The 14,970-nt window shown below is 37.4% G+C and overlaps 1 protein-coding gene and 1 long non-coding RNA gene across 3 annotated transcripts in view; both read left to right on the forward strand.

The window, feature by feature from the left end:
• Positions 1-681: 681 nt before the first annotated feature.
• The window catches only part of esrp1 (epithelial splicing regulatory protein 1), an 18,070-nt gene continuing 3,781 nt past the window's right edge, over positions 682-14,970 (forward strand). The window contains exons 1-13 of one of the 2 annotated variants that reach the window (XM_016509967.1): positions 682-1,053; positions 1,488-1,616; positions 1,919-2,032; positions 2,139-2,253; positions 2,806-2,904; positions 2,999-3,053; positions 3,838-3,948; positions 4,072-4,204; positions 4,370-4,412; positions 5,027-5,328; positions 6,808-7,041; positions 8,645-8,843; positions 13,668-13,875. In XM_016509967.1, the coding sequence (XP_016365453.1) occupies positions 922-1,053; positions 1,488-1,616; positions 1,919-2,032; positions 2,139-2,253; positions 2,806-2,904; positions 2,999-3,053; positions 3,838-3,948; positions 4,072-4,204; positions 4,370-4,412; positions 5,027-5,328; positions 6,808-7,041; positions 8,645-8,843; positions 13,668-13,875 (1,874 nt within the window). In that variant the 5' untranslated portion in view covers positions 682-921. The remainder of the gene's footprint in view (positions 1,054-1,487; positions 1,617-1,918; positions 2,033-2,138; positions 2,254-2,805; positions 2,905-2,998; positions 3,054-3,837; positions 3,949-4,071; positions 4,205-4,369; positions 4,413-5,026; positions 5,329-6,807; positions 7,042-8,644; positions 8,844-13,667; positions 13,876-14,970) is intronic. The other variant, XM_016509973.1, reaches the window with a different exon arrangement.
• On the forward strand, positions 12,590-13,511 carry LOC107706305 (uncharacterized). Its single transcript, XR_001636141.1, has 2 exons — positions 12,590-12,622; positions 13,309-13,511. It is a non-coding gene; the product is annotated as an uncharacterized LOC107706305 (long non-coding RNA).

Consider the following 14,970-nt stretch of genomic DNA (forward strand, 5'->3'; position numbering starts at 1 on the left):
GTGCAATAAATTTTGGTTGAAAAAATGAGAATCGTGTAAGAGAATCGTGATCTCAATTCCCATGGAGAAAAATCGTGATTCACATTTTAGCAAGAATCGTGCAGCCCTAGGTCACAGTACTGCTGGAGGTGCAAGAGGTGGTTGAGAAAGAGTTGTTAACCTAATTATCAGAAAAATATTGGCATAACTGGCCTTCACTGTGTGTGGAGGATTGTTATAGGCATCTTTCTTTTTTCAGTGCCTGTGATGGTCATATAACAAATGTAGGCCTACACTCACGGCGTGTTTACTTGTGCTTAACTGTCGAAATATTTACTTATAACATGGTTATATAATAGTTCAGATACATTTTAAGTCTAGGGATTTGTTTGGTCAGGCTAATATAGTTTAGTTAGTAGGCTACAATATTAAAACTACAGGCCTTGCGTCATTTTTTACACATTACGTCCTGTTCGCGTTTGATGGCAGGTGAGCAGGTGTTAACGCTGGGTTATTTTATTAGTAGACTGTGTAAACGTGTAATAAACAGATCCTGAATTCCCTCACATCATGTACCACGAGCGCGTGTTCGGAGTGCCATGCCACGTCCTTGTTTCTCAGCAGCAGTAGGAGGGCTTTCTTTAGGGCAGGTATCTATTACCTGTGTCACGTGGGCGGTGGCCAGGTAGGGCGCACACAAAACCAGCGCGATCCAAGCAGCCATTGCGGAGCAGAGCCAAGAGTTTCGGACTTGTTTGCATCGATTCTCACGCAATTAAAAGGCCACGGGACACATCGAGGCGAGTCCGAACCCGGCACTGATCTGTCCGTAGGTGTGGGGTCACTGAGCTCTTGGCTTCTCTGTCACCTGGAGTTGATCTCTAGGGTTTTACTTTTGCAATCGGGGTGGTGTGACAATAGTATTTTTTTCCCTTCTTAAAAATGACGGTTAATCCAGATTATCTGGTGCTTTTATTCACCACCACATCTGGCGCAAGTGGGGACCAATTGGGATCAGATGAGAAGGAAATTGTACAGTTGGTTTGGCAGGTTGTGGATTTAGCGACTAAAAAGGTAATTTCATATTTCCCCATGATGGTGTGAATGCGTGTTATGCATTGGTGTGTGTGCGTGCGTGCGTTGGTGTGTGTGTAGTAATTCTGGTGGAGGTTAGAGAGAGTAAGTTTTTCATTAATATGTCATATATTTTTAAAAAGAAATATTACGAAGTAAAAGGACAAATATTAAAATTTATTTATTTATTCATTTATTCACTTTCATCTATCTATCTGTCTGTCTGTCTGTATGTGTGTGTGTGTGTGTGTACAGTATCATTTATATAAGGCAGATATTTAAACAAAAAGTGCAAAGTCAAATCTAAGGCTCTATCAATCTAAATCCAAATCTATTCCCCTGCTATTTATCAACTCATCCATCCATTTATTTATTTATTTGCCTATGTAAATCTATATGTTGGAAGTGAGCATTCCTCTGCTTTCCACATTTAGGCTGGTCAGGTAAATGAATTGCTAGTCAAACCGGATCACATTGAGCTCTCTGAGGAGTGTCAGGAGGTGAGTGGACTCACCGAGGAGACCTTGACAGAAGCTGAACTGCTTGAGGAGGCCATCGAACAGGTGATCATTCTCATACAATCTGTTCTGACAGGCTGGTATTTATCTTTTTTAGAACGTTCCGTTCAAAATACATAAAGATATTTGCATTTGAGAGTGGATCCTTTCAAAGGACAGTTAAACTTTCTTTTCTAACTCTCTTTGAGGGAGGGTCTGCATATACACCATTTAGTGGCATATCTTTACACACTATTACATGCATTATTTAACAGCTTGTGGATTGATATTTGCACAAGCAGCCTTGTGGGTATGTATTAAATGGCACATAAAAGTGGCGTTTACTCAGAGTGTCCATGTGTGTGCAGTTGAATCAGAGGTTATGTGCAGAAGTGGACGCAGGTGCAGGAATCACCTTCTACCTCTGTACGGATGGACAGCTGCACATTCGTCAAGTCCTCCATCCCGAGGCTTCCAGCAAGGTATCAAACTCTAAATACTGCAACTGAGCAGGCGATATTTATTTATAAGCTAATAATTTATAGGTGCAGATGTGTTTTCTTGACTGCTTGCTTTTGTGCTTTTCAGAATGTTTTGTTGCCTGAGTGTTTCTTCTCATTCTTTGACCTGCGAAAAGAGTTCAAGAATAAATTCCCATCAGAAGGGGAGTTGAAAGACTTGAATCTTCAGGTCATGGCTGACTGTATCCTTAAAAAAGGTCATGATATCATTTTGTGTGTTTTTTGTAAGACTTAAATGGATGAGAGTAGATTATTACACATATTAGTTGATAATTCTCTGACAACCAGTGTGAGGAAGTTGCATTTGAGTGTGTATGAGAGAGAAAGATAGGCAACAGGGTGTTGGCTGCAGGATCCCAAGGTTTTGGAATGCAAATAGACTCACAATAGTGTGGGCTCAATTGAGCCAGCAAGAGAAAGCCAAGAGTGTTTAGCCAACAAGCTTAACCTGCCACACCTACGCTGTAACGTCTTAATACACACACACACACAGAGTCAAACACACAATGCAATAGCACAGCCCTCTGCACAGTAAGAAAGGTTAATCGAAAGTCATTCTCTCCCTCCATGTTTCTATTGTGCCTTTATGGAAGACTGCTGTGTTTCAACGGTCCTTGTGCGTTTATAAACCCTGTCCTAGTTGTTCCTTGCATCTTTACTGTGTCATTAAATGGTAATTATCACCAGTAACACTAAACACAGACGCTGTATTCCTTGACTGCGGTTGCGATCAGACCTAAATGTGGTTGTAGATTCTTCTCTTCATGCTTTCACTGCTCACAAGGTTCAGCAGATGTCAGAAATTGTTTTAGCACTTATCTCAGAGCCTGTCTGTAAGTCATTATAACTTGCATATTATTGTCTGAACACATGAATGTAATATTCAGAAGTGTTTTTGTTATGAACCTGCTTTATTCGTCTTCATAGGCCACCAGTTCTCCTTCCCAGAAAAAGTGAATGACAAGTTTGAGACTGGCACTTGGTAAGAGCTGTTTCTTATTTAAACTAAACTAACAAACAAATGTCTGCAACTGTGTTCTAATTATTATTTTTTGTTAAGCTCCACCTTAATATATAAAATAAATATATAAATTAATAAAATCACAGAAAAGTCATGGGATTTTCTATAATGAATATACATTTTTATAGTTACTCATTAAAATTTTTAAATTACTGTTTGTGAGTCTAATTTCTATCAAATTAATCATAAATTACTATAAAATGGAAATTGAAGATGTTGTGTGTTAAGTTTAAATGTTTACATGAAATTTTATGTTGCTGGAACACATAATAGTGATGGCTATAATTTGGAGAGGATATAAGTATTATTGAGTATTTTAATATAAAGTTTTTTTTTCTTTTTCCTAATATTTTAATAAACCCTGAGAAGTTCATGCTGTGAATTAAATTCTTATTCACTAATGAACATGTAATAACTATTACTGGTAAACGAATGTTACGGTAGTTTTATTTATCTGTTGAGATATTGAAGTTTTTATTTTTATTTAGAAGTATTTATTTAAAGAAAAACATCGGATAAAATGCTGTACAATGTCAAACATAATTCTAGCCAGAGCAGATTTACTGGAAATCATGCAGGTCACCGAAATCTCTTGTTGAATCCTATGAGAATTTCTGTAAAGCTTAAAGTTGTAGTAACCTAAGGAGTAGAGCTTTAACAAAGGGTCACTTGATATAAATTTTTGCCTTGCTACTAGTATAAGGTGGTGTGACACATTGTTTAAATTGCATGTATGTGTGTGTAGCAGTAAGATGGAAAGGGTGGATGATAACACAGTGATCAGAGCTCGGGGTCTTCCATGGCAGTCCTCAGACCAGGACATCGCCCGGTTCTTCAGGGGTCTCAACATCGCCAAGTATGCACACATAACCTGCAAACCACCCATAGGCAGCACTTATTAATAAATGATTATCATTCAGTCTGTGCACAATGCCAGTGTTTCTAATGAATGACTGCATGTGTGTGTTTGTGTGTGTAGAGGAGGTGCTGCATTGTGTCTGAATGCTCAGGGCAGGAGGAACGGAGAGGCACTAGTGCGGTTTGAGAGTGAAGAGCACAGGGATTTGGCCCTGCAGAGACACAAGCATCACATGGGCACCAGATACATTGAGGTACACACACATTCATAAAGCTATTATATTAAGTATAGTGTAATACTAAGTATAGAAGTTACATTTAGTACCCAGATGAACAAAAGTCCAGTTACTATAACCTTTTTTTAATTGTAGTGGAATTCTATGTAAATTTAAAATTATTTACATTATTTTGTATTGCAGGTTTACAAGGCAACAGGTGAAGACTTTCTAAAGATTGCAGGAGGTAAAAATACTTTTTTTTTTTGCGATTGAGTTTGCATGCATGTGATATTTGGGTTTGTAGGTGGATAGGGTTGGGATCTGAGAACCGGTTCCTATTCTTATTCAGAACTGGTTCCATAATTAATTAATTAAATTCCATGAAAAATCTATTCTTATTCAGAACTGGTTCCATGAAAAAAAATGGAGCAGTGTGACCAGTGTAGATTCCCAAACTTAATTATTTGTATGAGCCACTTCTTTGAATCTAAAAATGTAATGTGCATCTAATGTATAATCATGTAACAAATGATTCTGAATCAGTTCTTTGCAGTGAATCGAAATCAGTGAGAACTGATTTACATTTATTTATCATTGAAGTCATCTCATCGTTTGGCAATGAAATCGCATTTATTTTTCCAAATATTTAAGCCTTAAAAGAACTACAGGAAGTAAAGTCACAGGAATCATTCACAAGAGTTGAGAACTCTTACTAGTTATTATATGAATGCAATTGTAATAAAACTGTATATCCTCTGATTTCCTGAGTTTGTGTTCTGTCAGGGTTATTTGCATTGGTTTGAGTATGTTTTGTGTATTTTAGCTTCACATTGAGTGGCTCATGTGTCTGACTGACAGGTACCTCTAATGAAGTGGCCAAATTTCTGTCGAGGGAGAATCAGGTTATCGTACGCATGCGTGGACTTCCATTCACCGCCACCGCAGAGCAGGTGCTGCAGTTCTTCTCCCCGGCGTGTCCTGTGACAGACGGCAGCGAAGGCATTCTGTTTGTACGTTTTCCCGATGGCAGGCCCACTGGGGACGCGTTCGTCCTGTTCTCCTGCGAGGAGCATGCTCAGAACGCACTGAAAAAACACAAGGACATCCTGGGCAAGAGGTACATAGAGCTGTTCAAGAGCACTGCGGCTGAGGTGCAACAGGTGAGTGCAGCACTTCCTATTTGATTTGAAGCCATCAGTTGTGTGGAGTGTATTATAGTTGGTTTAGACAGACTCGGCAGGGCAAGTAAAACGTGAGCTGTTTGGGTATGTAAGTGTGTGTACAGTGCATGTACTCTATCTGAATGACCCGGCTCGCTGAACAAACACTCAGCTCGGCAATCTGTAAAAGATTAGCTTTTCAAAGCTGTCATAAAATCTCTCTTCTAGTCTTCCTGTTCTGCAATGCAAAACCTTTCAAATTTCATTGTTACTAATTTTGTAGAATTACTTGGAATTCCTCTGTTAATATTTAGCTGTCGTCATATACTGTATATCAAACCAAAGCTACTCAACCATAGCAGGCGGTTGAACTCACTTTAACCTGTTTTTGAGCAGACGTCATGTGTGTTTGACTAGCTCAGCTGTGTTGTTCACCAGCAGCGGTTTTGGTATTATAAGGGTGTGTCATTTAGGCAAAGAGAATCCCATCATGCTTTATATTAATAGTTGACTGGTTGTTGGGTTCTTTAATAAACAGAATACTTACAATTGAATCATCACATCAATAATGCCAAAAGACTGAACTTATGCCTGACATAAAAGGAGACCAAGCAAACTGAATCCCTCACACAACAAACACCAACCTGTTTTACCCATGTACCTGTTACAAATTTGAACTAAACAGCTTTTTTTGTTTGCTTGTTTTTACAACCAGTAAATTTTCTTTTGTCTAATAACAGTATGTAGAACTGATTTTTAATTGTTTTATTTTTACTTTTAACATAATAAGTGCATAATCATTAGACTACAACAATGAACGTAATATGCATAATAATAAATATATTTTATTATTTTTAGTTTAGTTTAGTTTGCCTGTATTATATAAACGGCGAGTTGTTTTGCTTATCAGAGTGATTGCAGATTTATTTTCATCTTAGTTTTTGAATGCAAAATATGCATTAATTAACTTTTTTTCCTATAACGAATTATGGGAAAAATATGAATAATGGTAAAATAAAATAAAATCGGTCAAGCTAATTTTCTGTCTATCTTAACCAAAGTACAGATATATTGGACCAGTCATTAAGAAGAGTTAATTATAGAACGGGTAATTACATTAAACAATCAAATATAAAGAAAAAAAAACTAAAAAAACATCTGCTGTGGGTTTTTAATGCTAACCTTAAAGTGATGGTTTGACTTGCTCAAACAGGAAGTGCATATTCATAGACCTGATCTGGTAAAGTTCCAACAAATATAAAACCAACACAGAATGGGCAAGTTGTCTCACTCTCCATATATAAGGGCATTTAAGGATACAGACACACCAAACGTGTGTTTGCGTGGTGGCAAACAGTATCAGTACCTGCAGGTAGAGCACAGTTCATCCATCATCTCCACACCTGGAGCTATAAACAGGCAGAAGTCTTTTTGATGATGTGCATTGCCAATCATGTAACTCCAGCATTTGTGTGTCAGGTACTGAACAGATACTCATCGGCCCCACTGATTCCCGTGGCCCCATCCCCCATCCTGTCTGTTGTGCCATCCCCCACATTCGTGCCCCAAACGGCAGCAGTGACAGGTGTGCGGGACTGCGTGAGATTGAGGGGTCTGCCGTACGATGCCACCATCCAGGACATACTGGTTTTCTTGGGGGAATACACGGCTGACATCAAGCCACATGGAGTGCATATGGTGCTTAACCAGCAGGTAAGGATCTCAGACCCACTTATATACATATGAACTGTAGTATTCATATGAAGTTCATCCAGTAACAAAATAAACACACCTATGCAGTTCAGAATGTGTTCTGTCAGGGAGTTTTCCCCCTTTGGCTCAACCGCTCCATAAAAAAGGGTGATTAATCACAGCTTCTGTCAGGACTTGTGTTTCTTCATTCCTTTACAATGTGTTTCTGTCATGCCTTGGTCCTTACAATATCTCAAAGCACGCTGAAGAGAACTGTACTTGAGAATAGGATAGACCATACAAATGTTTCCATACAAAGCGTGTTTTTTTTTTAAAGTTGGCTTGCTGGCTTGTGCATTTTCAGCTAGATATAAAGAAGGAATTTAATGATTCTGATTCCTCTTAACGGTTCCATTGAAGATTCTTTTACAATACCGTTCAAACGTTTTGGTTTGATATGATTTTTTTTTGTTGTAATGTTTTGAAAGAATTCTCTTATGCTCACCAAGGCTGCATTTATTTGATCAAAAATACAGTAAAAAGAGCAATATTTTGAAATACTGTTACAATTTAAAAATGACTTTTCTATTTTAGTATATTTTGAAACATTCTTTTTTTCCCCCGTGATTGCAAAGCAATCATTCTAATATGCTGATTTGGTGCTCAAGAAACATTTATTATGATTATCAATTTCGTAAAACAGGTGTGCTGCTTAATATTTTTTTGTGGAAACTATGATACATTTTTCAGGATTTTTTTGATGAATAGGAACAGCATTTATTTAATATAGCATATGTAACAATGTAAAAGTCTTTACTGTCACTTTTTGAATACATCCTTGTTGAGTAAAATATTAATTTATGAAATAATCCAACCTTACTAAACCCAAACATTTGAATGGTAATGTAGTACTTTTTAAGGAATAAATATTTTTTGGGGAAAAGTAATTCAGAATTTAATTTATGCAAAGTGCTTTTTACACAGTTTCTTTTTATGCAATCCAATAATTATATTGAATTAACTAGGCCTATATATTAAACAACAACACTGAACAAACACTAACAACAACATTCAATTTATTTATTTTTATAAAACGTTTAACTACACATTGTCATATGATCAACTAGTCAGGAACTACACTGATTGTAGTTTTATAGCTGTATGTATTTCTGTTGTTTTATCAAAATAAACATTGTTCATTCACGTATTGAACTGTAGAACAATTGGACTGTTTCGCACAGTATGCTTTTGATTTAAAGAACCCATAAGACTCATTTGTTTGGGGAGTTGAACTATAGCAGTTGCACCGTTTTTGATTCATTAAAAAGAACTGGCTCATAAGAGTCTGTAATTGTTCCGAAATTAAACTACGTAGTTTACAGTATCTGTTTGCTGCTGTCCGATTTAAAATAAGAATAATTAAAAGATTCTCATTATGGATAAGAATCAGTTTTCTGTTCCCAACCCTACTGTTAACTTGACATGGCATTTTAAAAACCAAATGCTCCTGGCAGAAAAAAATTTGAAGCGGAAACACATCCTGCTCTCTTGTTAAATGTGCTTATTAGTTTTTTTTGTTTAAAGTGAGTTTATGAATTCAGCATTTGTTTGTGTGTTTGATCAGGGTCGTCCGTCGGGTGATGCTTTTATCCAGATGCGTTCAGCTGAACGGGCGTTCCTGGCGGCCCAGCACTGCCACAAACACAGCATGAAGGAGCGTTACGTGGAGGTGTTTGCGTGCTCCGCTCAGGAGATGAACATCGTGCTAATGGGGGGGACGCTCAACAGGAGCGGCCTCTCGCCGCCGCCATGTAAGTTACGACGTAAGTGCCGCTGGGCTCTGGTGCTGCTTCTCTCAGCTGTGTGTGCGGGTAGGTGGCGCTTCACGCCTTCCTGTTTTTTCCCCTTTCTCTCACTCATTCACTTATTCATTCATGGTGGGTGTCCTGTGCCCAGGCAGGAATGGGCATCAGGAGCAGTAGGAATCTGGGTGGGTGAATGTTGTTGTTTTTTTATTCAATTCAGATCTGAGTTTGTCAGATGCTTTTCCACAGCGGGGGAATGGAGGGCTTTTATTTGGGGTGATTTAGTGCAATCTTTCTAAATCTAAATGTGCACAATTTTAATCCTTAATCAAAAATGTCACCATATGCACTTTGGTGTGTCGTGGAAAGGCACTTTCTGTTTGATTTAGTGTAGATTTCTTTCTTTCTTCGGTTGTAGATTGTAACTTTGCTGTCCTAACAACCAACAGCGGCACATGTAAAAGCCTCGGCATGCCACAGGTTCAGTCCGGTTAAAGGCATCTGAATGCCTGTGGCTGTGAATTGATACGTGTTGAAGGGTGGAGGAGCATACTTGACTTGTAGCTGAATTATAATGGCAGTTATTGACAGCTTTGGGTTATGGTCTGCTGCATGCTTTGAGTGTGTGATAAAGTTTGGGATAGATATTTTAATAGAAATACATTTATTCTCCTAAACTGGTATTTCTTCAATACAGTGAACAAGACATTTTGACAGATTTAATATAACGCGACACATAACATTCACATGATAGATGAGATTTGTAATTGTACCTGCAGTGTTAACTATGAGACATGCTCAAATTGGCTGCAAGACAACTCATATGCAGGTTCACAATGTGACAGGTTGTATTTAGGGTGGGCTTTTGAGATGGCTACTGCTTGTGGCTACACCACCGTATATTGTTCATTGTTTGTTTGATGGGATGACTGCATGAGCCTCTGATGACAAACAATGAACAGGACTTGAAAGGGGTTTAAAGGTGTAAAGCCCTCATTGTAACTGGATTAGGTTCAGTCAGGACCACACCCTTTTATTATTTGGCAAAAATACCTTGACTAATCGCTAGTTTTTATTTTATTAGTAATTATGTAAATTCAATATTTCATCATGTCAATATTCTCACTAAAATGGTATACACAAAGTTTTGTCAACAATTTTGTGCCATCTTAGTGAGAATAAAATGAATTAAAATAATATAAAAATTATGACATTATGCATTTAAAAAAATATATAGCCTATATTATTTTAGTTCTTTTTATTCTCACTAAAATAGCATTAAGCTGTGGTTCTCAACCTTTTTTTGACCCTGCTGTATAACACAATATTTGAAAGCCCACCCCCTGCTCCATACAGGACACAATATTTCCAGTATTTCTGCTGTAATTATGACAAAGCTTGTTTTTAAACTTTTTTAGTTAACAGAAACTGAGTGTATTAATATATTACATTTACATTAACCTTAAATTAACTTCACTTTTTTTAATCTTAAAGGGATGGTTCACCCAAAAATGAAAATTCTGTCATTAATTTCTCAACCTCATGTTGTTTCAAACCCGTAAGACCTTCTTTCATCTTTGGAACACAAATTAGGATATTTTTGATGAAATACGAGAGCTTTCTGAGCCTCCATAGACAGCAATGTAATTGAAATGTTCCCAGGCCCAGAAACGTAGTAAGGACATCATTAAAATAGTCCATGTAACATCAGTGCTTCAACATTGCTATCTGTGGAGGGTCAAGAAAGCTCTCGGATTTCATAAAAAATATCTTGATTTGTGTTCCGAAGATGAACGAAAGTCTTACGGGTTTGGAACGACATGAGGGTGAGTAATTAATGACAGAATTTTCATTTTTTGGGAGAACTATCCCTTCAAGTCATCCTGCGGCCCCCTGGTTGAGAACCACTGGCATAAAGGTTGCATTTGAATTAGCAAATCAGTTCAGTTTATCATTGTTCAACTCTTTCAGCTCCAATGTGCCAATTCTATCAGGGTTTCCGCGGGTCTTAAAAAAAGTCTTAAAAAGTCTTAAATTTAGTTGTATCAAATTTAAGGCCTTAAAAAGTCTTAAATTGTACAAGAAAGTCTTAATTATGATTTCAAGAGGTCTTAAATTTGGGGACGGAAAGACCAGAATTGCGATATGGCTGAATGTGACGATTAAACTTCAAAAGGCTATGATTTCATTGAATAAACATGAGCGCTGCACTTGGTGCTGCACTGCTTAATGTTCTGCTGTTACCAGGGAAACAGCTATATTTCTACCAAATGCTCCACCTGCTGTCAGAGAATGAATGAGCATTTTCAATAAAACTGTTGTTTTGTTCAGAGTTCAGACCAATGCGAAAATCGACCCATGATTTTACCCTGCAAACACGCAGAGCTTTAAAGGGGTGGTTCATTGCGATTTCACTTTTTTAATGTTAGTTAGTGTGTAATGTTGCTGTTTGAGCATAAACAGTATCTGCAAAGTTACGAAGCTGAAAGTTCAATGCAAACAGAGATATCGTCTTTTAAAATTCTGGCAGTTTAATGCCTACAAAAACGGCTGGTAGGGACTACAACGAGTTACTTCCCGGGTTCGTAACATCACAAACCCAGATAAACCCCGCCCTCGGGAAAAGGCAGCAAAGGGGGCGAGGCCATGCTGCGCTGCTTTAGAGAAGAGGAAGAGAAAACTAGAGGTGCACGTAAAAATCTATTCATATATGAATCGCGATTCTGTCTTCTAACGATTCTAATGGATTCACAAGTTTCAAAATCAATGCTCTAAAGCAGCGGTTCTTAATACTGTTCCTCGCGTCCACTGCTCTGCACATGCTCTGCATCTCTCTCTCTCGCTCTAATTCTGATCATCAGCTCAGCTCTATTCCATTTATACACTTATTTTCACATAGCTAAGAGAAGCGTTATACATGGACGCAGTTGCCGTACTGTATTAAAGCTTTAATCAGGATAAAACCGTATATTAAAAGCTAACATAAGCAGTAGCATTTACAAATAACAGCATATCTAAAAGTATGAGACAACAACAAAAACATAGGCCTACCATTAAAAGCCGTGCTTGCAAAGGTTCTGCATGATCCTCTTCAATAATATCCTCTGCTTCTCAATCGGGCTCAAACTGATAAGCGATATTAACGACGCCATTAGTTAATATTAAGAGACTTACGTTTTAGACACCATATTTCCTGTTTTTGCTCTATTTCTCCAACAAAAATAATTTCAAACAGAGCCACAGCGCTGTTTTGCGTCTCTGAACAACATGACAGTGTTTCGTTCCTGAATGAATCAACCATTAAAATGATTCAGTTCAATCGCAATGGCTCACTTAACAGTGACTTGCTGCCACCTACTGGCAGTTTTCATTTCACATTTAAGGTACCCTTTCATTTTTTAAATAATTTCAAACATCAGTTTTTAATGTTTTATGTTTAAAATATCAAAACATTATTTATGCATTTGTAACTGCAGGTTAAAGTATTCCATGTCCCTCAGAGCTTCATTAAACAGTGTGTAAATGCATCTAAATGCCACTTCTAATGCAGCTTCTGTGTTTCCTCTGCATTGCAAAGATACATTTTGTTGATACTGATTTAATTTATTGATAATAATTGTTTAAATTAATATAATAATTAATACTTTTGACTCATCTATTTTCTTAAAAATGGTTTAAAGGCTGAAATGTAAAGTTTATCATTTTATAAAACTTTTTGTTTTTGTGAAAACTTGTATCTAAACTGTAAGTTATGCTTTTTACAGTAATTTTACAGGTCTTAAAATGGTCTTAAAGAGGTCCTATTATGCTCTTTTACAAAGTCTTGATTTTGTTTTGGGAGTGTACTAGAACAGGCTCTCATACTAGGTTGTTCAAAAAACACATTATTTTTCACATATTTTACATTATTACAACACCTCTCTCCCCAGTCTGGCATGAACGGCTCGAATAGTTCCTGTATCAAATGAAGGCCCGCCTTCTGAAATACGAAATGTGCTGTGATTGGTTAGCTGGGCCAGTGTGTGTTGTGATTGGCAGCACTCGGCGCCTGGTCGGGAAATGTCATGCCCCTTACCATAGCTGCCTGCGAGCTTCAGTGTAAATATTGTGTCAAAATCAAATCAATTTGAGCGCGAATTAAACCCGGACGATTGTAACCGCTCTAAGTTCGTCTGCCTTGGGAAAGCTAGCGCGTCTCCGACATAGTGATAACACTCGTTGCCTTCTCTGGTGCAGCTCAACCAGGTCTCGTCCCATTCGTCGATATTTGTGATATCACAAATCCCGGAAAATATGCGTTGTAGTCCAAACGAGTCGTTCATTGTAGTTTTTGAAAATATATTTCTGTTAAATAAAATATCTCCTTTTGAATTGGACTTTGAGACTTTGTAAATTTGCAGATCTGTTTTATGCTCAAACAGCAACATTACAGACTAACTAAAGTTGAAAAAGTGAAAAAGCTTAATAGGACCCCTTTAAAAAGGTCTTACATTTTAGCTTAAAAATCATGCAGAAACCCTGTCTATAGCTATATAGTTTACACACTATAGTTGGATTATTGCAACATTTTTTTTAATCTAAAAACTTTGTTAGTGCATTTAATTTCTTGCGGTGTTACTTTTTCTTATCACATTTTCATCAGCCGTATGTTTTATAAAAAAACATTTTAATTATCACCATCGTGCATTTTTTAAATCTCCATTATCAATGACAGAATAAAAAAAAAACACTTATGTCATTGACAAGATTAACACTACAATCACATCTACTTGCAATAACTGGAAGCTTCAAGGTTGTTTTTTCACTCAGTAATTCCTCAATATACCACCTCCCCCATTTCAGGTTTGTCCCCTCCATCATACGCATTTCCTCACGGGACAGCTGTTCTTCCTGCTGGAGCGGTCCTTCCTGCGGGAGCAGTGCTACCTGTGGAGCCAGCAGCTATCTACCCCTCCCAGTTCCTGTTGAGTCCCCGACCCCTGGCACCAACGACAGCCTTCTACCCTGCCAGCAACCCACTGTACATGAACTACACCACCTATTATCCCAGGTAACAGTTATGTCTGTTAATGTTGTTTTTCAGTCCAAGATAAGCCATGCACATACACATATGCAATGTAAGATCAATAGTTACCTGCAGTTTCATTCACAGAAGATGATGAATGGATGATTGAATGCCATTTAAGTTGGAGTTAATGACGTGTCTAATACTCTAGTGTACATATTAATCCAAGTCAGCATCTGTATCCAAAATTTAGGGAGATTACTGAGGAATGAAGGCATCATAGATGCATAAATGGTTCCAAGGCACTGTCTTTAATATGCCATAATGCTGTGTGTGTGAAATGATACAAATGGCATCTGAAGGAGTGGTTAAAAGGGAAAAAAGTGAATTAATGAATATCCATTGGAATTTATAATTGCAGTTCTAACAAGAAATAAGCACTGTAGTCTTTAAATATTTGCTTAGTTATATCTAAAGTTCACTTGAATTTGTTCTAGATCATTAGTTGTGATGCCTTGGAAACCTGTCTGAACCAGTTTCTTTAAGAGGAACCTTTATGTTTTGGACACAGTCAATATGTCACTTTTACATGATGTCAGAATACTCACCGGTAGCTGTCTTATGTTCACTGAGATGTTTCACAAAATGTGAATATTTACGTAACAACCCCTTTGTGTAATCTGATGTGTTTGAGGGTGTTTTGTGGGCTTTTTTTGAAGAGCTGCTCAAATGAAGCTCTAAATACATGAACATAATGACTTTGTCTCTAAGAAGGACTTGCATACCCAGGACTGGGTGTGTTTACAAGGGTAACACACTACACAGTGAGTGTGTCACACCCAGGTCGTTTAACACAGCATTAATGTGCATTTTAGCTCACTTCATAGTGGAAGAACTGGTTCAGGTACTGATTGTCTGTGTGAGATTTAAGGACAGAAATATGATTATCTAGCTTTAGGATGGCTACAGAAACCCTAGAGAAGATCTATAGAGTAATCTATCACTTCAACACAATGACGTTTGATTGGGGCGGGACTATTTGTTCAACCAATGGAAGAGACAGAGAATTAAAAAAATATATAAAATATAAATATTTCATATTTAATATAAAAGCTATATATATATATATATATATATATA

This window comes from Sinocyclocheilus rhinocerous, unplaced genomic scaffold (assembly GCF_001515625.1).
Source record: "Sinocyclocheilus rhinocerous isolate Xijiao unplaced genomic scaffold, SAMN03320098_v1.1 scaffold1333, whole genome shotgun sequence".
Taxonomy (NCBI): Eukaryota; Metazoa; Chordata; class Actinopteri; order Cypriniformes; family Cyprinidae; genus Sinocyclocheilus; species Sinocyclocheilus rhinocerous.